Source organism: Ammodytes marinus (assembly GCF_949987685.1).
Source record: "Ammodytes marinus genome assembly, chromosome: 6".
NCBI lineage: Eukaryota > Metazoa > Chordata > Actinopteri > Uranoscopiformes > Ammodytidae > Ammodytes > Ammodytes marinus.
In genome coordinates, this window is record NC_137235.1 from 17,021,228 (window position 1) to 17,028,468 (window position 7,241).

A 7,241-nucleotide genomic window follows, 5' to 3' on the forward strand; every position below is an offset into this window, starting at 1 on the left:
TGAACTTCCTCTGTTCATTGAATCAACTTTTCTCAAGTATTTTATTAAATATCAGTTTTGAGGTATTAGTATTAGCAATCAGCTTCTAAAATACCAAGTACACTACAAATGATGAAGTAGTTTATATTAGCTACCACCTAAAAATGCTACTCAAACATTAACTCTAAAAATAGAAATATATATTTGACAATTGATGACAGACTAGTACATTTGCTGATAGTACATGTGTGGTTTTACTCAAGTAAACATTTGAATGCATTTCATACAGTGGTATTACTTCTTTCAAGCTTCAAATCCGTCCTTTCTGGACTGTATTAAACAGCCTGCAGACAAATGTTTTGTTCACCTTCCTCTTTCAGTTTTACATACATCCCTTATGCCAAACCACTGTATTTGACTTTTGGGCATTGAACAACTCGACTGGAGCAGCTTCAGATGAAATGCATCCCTCAAAGGTACTTCAGCAGTCGTCGATGAGGAGGGAAAAAAAGAGTAATTTGCATTCCCCCACCCATATTTTCCCTAGCTGGTCTCTGGTTACACTCAGTTGATCTTTTGTACAACCTCTACCTCATCATGTGTAATACAGACTTTACACTACAACGACAAAACATGTTTCAATACATTTATCCACCCAAACAACACAGTCAGTCTTAAAAATAAAGAAATACAGCCTCGGACGGATCTGCCTCCAGCCACTAGGAAGCGCCGGCTCACTTCACTGAGAACAGGCTTGTGGGTGTGTTTCTAAATGTGCAAATACTCCCCCCCTTATTTACACTGTTGTGATTCGTTTGTTCTGCAGGCCTGGAGACATAGGAGTGGGTGAGAGGAACCAGTATATCAGCCTACTGTTTGAGTATGACAAAGGAATGATTGATTTAACACACCCGTTTTTCTGAGGTGAAAGTTTTACACTTCTTTTTGTTTTTTAACAAATTCTTGGGTATTTAGTTGTTTTTCTCAGTCCAACAAAACAAGAAATTTAACAAATCATCATGGGTTGAAGGATAGTTTTATGGGCATTTTATTTTATTATTCCTTTTGTTTTCTTTAGATACATTTAGTTTAGGCCCTGAACTGTTCCTATTATACGTTTAATAAGTTAGGAAGTTAAAGAATAGATTCATCTTTTTCCAGTTTGTCTTAATACAATACTGACACGCCCATATGTACATTGAACAAATTGTCAGTCACTGTAACTGTTGTTCCTCCTGTTAATATTGGCTGAGAAGTAACACCCTCCTAATACAACTACACTGTAAGAAATGTAAAATAAACATGACATGTTATAGTTATTTATTTCTAGCAAAGCCTTAGTCACAATGACGCAAACTTATCTGTTTTTGTTTCTGTTGGGGACACACTTGAATGCCTCCTTCAGAGAGGAAAAGAACAAGGTCTACCATGTCAATGATTGACTGACATTATGCAGGGAATTTCTATCTTCAGCTTATTTCTATTTATTTATTTTTGTTAACTTTCTATGCTTTACACTGCTCAAAATCTTCTAAAGGATTCAACGGAGATTGAGAGGAACAACAGTCTCACGCGTGTGAGAGTATGGGCACGGCTTTGCATGATTCACTATTACTGAGGTATGTCCGTAAACTTACTGACAGGATCCATTTTTGTAGCCATGCAAGCCAGGACATGACCACACTGCAGCAGTTCAGGCAGTTCAGGCAGCAGCAATACAAGTTTGTTATGCATGTCTGAGACTCAGACAGAGAGGAAACATTGGCAGAAAAGAAAAAAAGAGAATTAAATTGTGCATTTGTTTGTGTAAGAGAGACTAAATGGAGGATTTTGCAAATACATCGTTTTCAATTTTAAAGCTTTTCAACATCGACTGTATCTTTTATCATTAGAAGAAACATGGGCGACTATAAAGACCTCCACCTTACAAACAGAGACTAATCTTAAGTTATTTCATTAGCATGTAACATTTTGTTACAAAGGCACCTTATATGTATAGTAAAAGATAAATTCCAAGTGCACCATGTGTTTGTGTCTTGAAAGAATTTATGTGCAATGTATCGCCCATCACAAAAGACATCATTACACTCAATATACTGTATTACTCATTCAAAAGGCATTTCAAAAAACAATAGTTGTCTTCTTTCTCCTTGTAAATTATTAATTATCGTATCCTGTTATGCCCACTGAATATTGTGGTGACTTGACTCAATATTGATTCATAATCCTCAAGTATGAGTTCAGTCTTATCTCCATTTGACTGAATATGTAAACGCTGAATAGCTTTTATTTTGCCACTGAAAGGCTTTTTCTCCCTCCCACTTGTTTAGTGTTTGAAACGGAGCAATATGAGCCACCACACTGTGGGAAACAGTGCTGTGTGTGCTGTATAAACCCGTTCAACAGGATACAGCACAGTTAGAAATCCCTTGACGTGCGCTCTGAAGATTCCACATATTCATTCCACATAATTTCGAGGTCAAGCTCATCCACAAAACAGTTATCGGACCCTGAATATAGAATAATTATTGTTAAACTTTCACTGTGTGATATATACAAGTATAATAAACTATATAAAAAACAGTCTTATATAAATGCAGTAAAGTATTTACAGAATACCTAAAAACTTTGTAAAATATTTATTTAAAAAAGGTATTTTTAAGAAAATGCAATAAAAACATTTAAAAAAACATTTGTTACTAAATTTTTGAATTCATCAACACCGATTTGTACACGTCATGATTTTATAAATAATATTTCTAGAGTTTGGTAATCTTTTTGTGGTCACTTATTATTTCCTTTTTTGTGCGGTTTTATATAAAATACCCTGTTAACGCTCATGCCCCACACAGACACGATGAGAAAATAACAGTCCTTAACTCTGAAAACTCATGCATTGCTTAACTTGCTTCGTACATCTGACGGAAGCAGGTCCAGCAGGTTGTCCTCTACTACAAGTCCACTGATAGTCAGCACGGGACAGTCCCCTATCTCCAGAGGCAGAGACTCCAGACGGTTCCCTTTAATGTCCAACCGGACCAGCTGGGCCAGGTTGGACACTCTGGAGCTGAGATACGACAGGCAGTTGTTTCCCAGAACCAGCGTTTTTAACCTTTTACAGGAGAACAGCTCCTCCGGCAGTGACTCTAAAGAGTTGAAAGCAGCGGAGAAGAACTGGAGGCCCTGCATGATGCCCATCTCGGGAGGCAGAGAGGTGAGCTGGTTGTGGGAGACATCCAGGTGCCTCAGCGTGGTGCAATGAAACAGCCGCGTGGGAAGCTTCCGTAGCTTGTTCCAGCTGACGTCCAGCGTCTCCAGGCTGTGCAGCTTACTAATGTGATCGGGGATGTAAGTGATTTTGTTGTGCCACAGTCGGAGTGTCACTAGACGGCGGCAGTGCTGTAAGCTCAGAATCTCCTCCACAGTGGTAAGTTTGTTCTCTTTCAGGTCCAACTCATGCAGATTGTTCAGGCTGAAGACTGCACTCGGTATGCGCTCCAACTCGCAGCCCACCAACTCCAACGACACTATGCTTGTTAATTTCTTCAGGCTGCTGAAAGCTTGGAGCTTGACACCTTCGTTATAAATGCCCAACCGCTGCAGCTGCAACGATACATCCACAATGCTGGTTGGAATCTTCATAAGGTTGGAGTGGAGAGTGAGGACCCTCAAAGCTCTAAGCTCTCGAAGAGAGTCCAGAGTGGCACTTCTGGACACCTCATTGGTTAGAGGACCGTTCAGATGTAACTCCTCCAGCCCATGCAGGATGTACATCCACATAGGCACCTCTTCTAAACTTTCGAAATCTAGACTTAGGACCTTTAAATGTTCTTTGAGGTGGTTGAGAGCAGGCAGCTGGAGCTTTGCAGGGCAGTAGATCAGCGATAACTCCTTCAGCGATTCTAGCTTTGCCACGCCAGCTGGGATGATGACATTTTTAATTTGCTCCAGTTTGATCGATTCCACTTCAGCCATTTCAAAGACAGTGTCGGGAAGCCCCGGCAACATTGACAGGTGGAGCTCCAAGCGATTACTGGAGTTCCTGGCCAGACGGGTACGCAGCTTTTTGTCGGTCCACTCATGGTTGAGGTTGAGCTGGTGGAGGCGGCTCTCACTGACTTCGGAGAGAAAGACGGCAAATCTTTTGGGGTAAAGAGCATCATATTGGTCCACAAGATGCAAGAGGAATGCAAAGTCATTCTTCATATCTGGTATGTCATTAATACCAGTCTCCAGTCTGACGTGATCGAAAGAGTACTCCTTCAGAGGTCTATGGAACACCCAGTAGAGGGTGTAGACGCAAAGAAGTCCATACACTCCCACAAATGAGATATAGAGGTACGCAAGCTTAGAGAAAAGATTGGCTTTGGTGTGGTTACAGCAATAGATTTCAAAACCAGTCAGCTCAGGAGGAACATGACAGTGCACTATTATCTCAATGTTCGGAGCCAGCACTGCAGTGTAGATAATGATTAAAAGGAACTTGAAGACTTTCAGTGACGTCTGTAGCAGATACATGGTATACAAGAGGTCTGCTTCTTCTACATGAGTTCTGAACTTCTTCACCTTTTCAAAAAGAGCTTTGGCCTGCTCTCCTTCCTTCTTATCCAAGACGGAGAGGGCGGGCTGGGACTCTGGAGCTTTCTTTTCGGGGTTAGACTTGACGGACGAGGAGCGAAGAAGAAGCCCCGCAGTCTCCTCCTCATCTACTTTTCGGTCGGCATCTTTTGACATGGTGTTCCTCCTCCAATTAACCAGCTTCTCCTCTCCTCTTTCCTCAGAAACCTCACTCAGAGCCCTTGTGGTCCAGGGTGAATCGAAGCACTTCCCGAGGATGGTCACAAAGAGGTCAATTTTAGAACACGTCCCAGGGAACTTGAACCAGAAGCTGCTTGCTACCATGAAGACCACAGTGTGTATCACAACGAGGTATGGGAAGTACTTTGCATACCAGTGGACAAACCTCTCGTAGCAAAAATGGTTGACAAACACGTATTGATGGATGTCCAGATCGTTCTTGCGACCGGTCACCTCCCGGATGATGGGGTTCTGAGGCACGGGCTGCGACGTCTCATTCTTCCCGAAGTCCCGGATGTGGCTGCAGTCGATTGCTTCCGGCGTTGGACTGGTGAAGTGGCTGGGCAAGCAAGAAATCTTGTCTTGGGTGAGCTGTGGAGAATAGATGGAGGAAATTTGTGATTTTTGCTACACAAACTTTAATACATTCACTTCTGTATACCGTAGGTGACACATGTAAAGATAAAACTTAAATAAATAAGTAGAGAAAAGAAAACAAATGCACCGAATGGTCTGATGAGTATGAAACATATGATGTCTTCCCAATTATAAATCAAATTAATCCCTAATTATTCACATTCTGGACCTGAAAACACTGTTATCAAAAGACCAAATGAAGGAATACCCATTGAAAAAATGGTAGCCAATGATAGCTCATTCTCACACTTCATTTTGTTTTTTTACTAAAACTTGTAAAGAATTTTTTTTTATTAAAATAGTTTTTTCTTCTACTGTATATATCAGAATCAGAAGAGACAATTCATTAAGACAAATGTGCCTTTATCTCACAAGCACTAACTGTCTATTAGTAAAGTTACCTCACTCCAACATTAGTGTGTTCTTTGAGCATCAGCTATACTTGACTTACACAGACAACTCAGGGTCTGGTTTACAGGTGTTGTCTATGCTTTTGTTCTTTAATAATGGACACCTTTTCCACTGTCTACAGAGAAACAGCGTTTTAATGACACAAAAGTAGCAAAAGTTATCTTTTCACTGAACACATAGTATCTCCTTTGCTTTGTGCTCCTGTGCTATTTTAATATGACAGAAAATTATGGTCTGGTGCTGTGAGACACACATTAAGCAACAAGTTAGTGATCTGAATCCGCGGTTAAGTGGGTCAGGAGAGCCAAGTTAGTTCAGTTACACAGTCTTTGTTTGTGCCTGACTTGGAGGTCAAATAACGTAGGAGTGCCATGAGACGGAGAGGAAACAAAACATTCCCTCAAGTCTTTCTGGCATGCCACAGATAGATAACAATGATGCAAATGTTTCACCCTCATCCAGCATGTTAGGTAATAATAGATAATTTGTACATTTGTTACTAAAATCACAAAATGTCTGGGTTGTAAGGGGCCTCACCTGCAATGTGCACCCAAAGACTCCAATCATAAGCATAGCCACGCACAGGTACTCTGAGAAAACGTCCCACCAAGGTTTCAGGACCTTGAACTTTTGGTTCTGCTCCGAGCCAAAGTTTTTTAATTCACCCACGGGGATCATCCTGGCTGCTGCTGTTCACTGATGAAAGGAAAGAGCGACGGTGAAACACTGAAATATAGGCTTTCAATACAGTGCAGTCTCTGGAGAACATCTTGTCAAAAGGTTTTAAAGTTATATGACAATAAAAGACACGATTCAAGGACACATATTATACAGAACTACCCGGTTTCACCATGTTGACTATACAGGCCTTAAGTTTCTATGGCCTTGAATGAAACCATGAACAGACTGCTCCCATACTGTAGGCGGATTCAAAGTGGATAAACTAGTTTGACAACAAAGTAACTCTCGTTCAAGAAAGGGTTGCGTTCTTTTTATTTTGCTTGCTAGTGAGTTACAAGGTGAAAATAAATCATAAAATTAAATACAACTAGGCCTACATCTAAATAAGTAAACTATCCTTTTTTATTGCATGTAATGTGAATAGTTTTTTTTTTAACTCACACAGGTAAACAAATAGTCACACTTTTGCCTCTTTTGCCAAAACATTTTTTGTTGAATTTTCAATAATCTCTAAGTAGGTTACTTTTTTTTCTAATTAAAAGAGGCGTTTCAACATCACATCATAAAGGTTGTTGGACTTCATAATCACACAAACCTGCGTTGTCACATGTTTACAAACTCAACCATAAACTTGTATCTCTTTTACAGTTTCATTTTGTTATTAAAGTATTAGTTATATACAGAAGATTTAACAAAGTTGTATTTTGAGCTGTAGCCAGGTGAGTTGAGCTTACCTGCGTCCGAGGAGGATCCACTGGTGTCCGGTGGGACCATAAAAAACGAGCGCACGCGTGTCAAGTTAAAAAAACACACGACACCAAACATCCGGACCGGATTTTCAAAATACACATATTATTAACTTTAACAAAATAAAACAAAACCTACGAGTGTCCTACTGCAGCAGACAAATCTCTTCGCTTCAATGTTGAAGGAGTAATTATTTTTCTCTGTCGTCA

The 7,241-nt window shown here is 40.2% G+C and overlaps 1 protein-coding gene across 1 annotated transcript; it reads right to left on the minus strand.

Moving 5' to 3' along the window:
* Nucleotides 1–225: 225 nt before the first annotated feature.
* LOC307251893 (volume-regulated anion channel subunit LRRC8E) lies at nt 226–7,069 on the minus strand. Its single transcript, XM_080029339.1, has 3 exons — nt 7,020–7,069; nt 6,142–6,300; nt 226–5,148 (listed from the first exon to the last, which is right to left on the minus strand). Exons 2-3 carry the CDS (start codon nt 6,280–6,282, stop codon nt 2,869–2,871), a joined length of 2,421 nt encoding a protein of 806 aa, XP_079885465.1. The 5' UTR covers nt 6,283–6,300; nt 7,020–7,069; the 3' UTR covers nt 226–2,868.
* Nucleotides 7,070–7,241: the final 172 nt, after the last annotated feature.

Bases quoted from the DNA above. Each gene is read 5' to 3' on its own strand.
- LOC307251893 (XM_080029339.1), bottom strand. From the start codon at position 6,282: ATGATCCCCGTGGGTGAATTAAAAAACTTTGGCTCGGAGCAGAACCAA. The intron at 5,149-6,141 runs GTGAGGCCCCTT...TATTCTCCACAG, and splicing joins TCTTTGGGTGCACATTGCAG to CTCACCCAAGACAAGATTTC.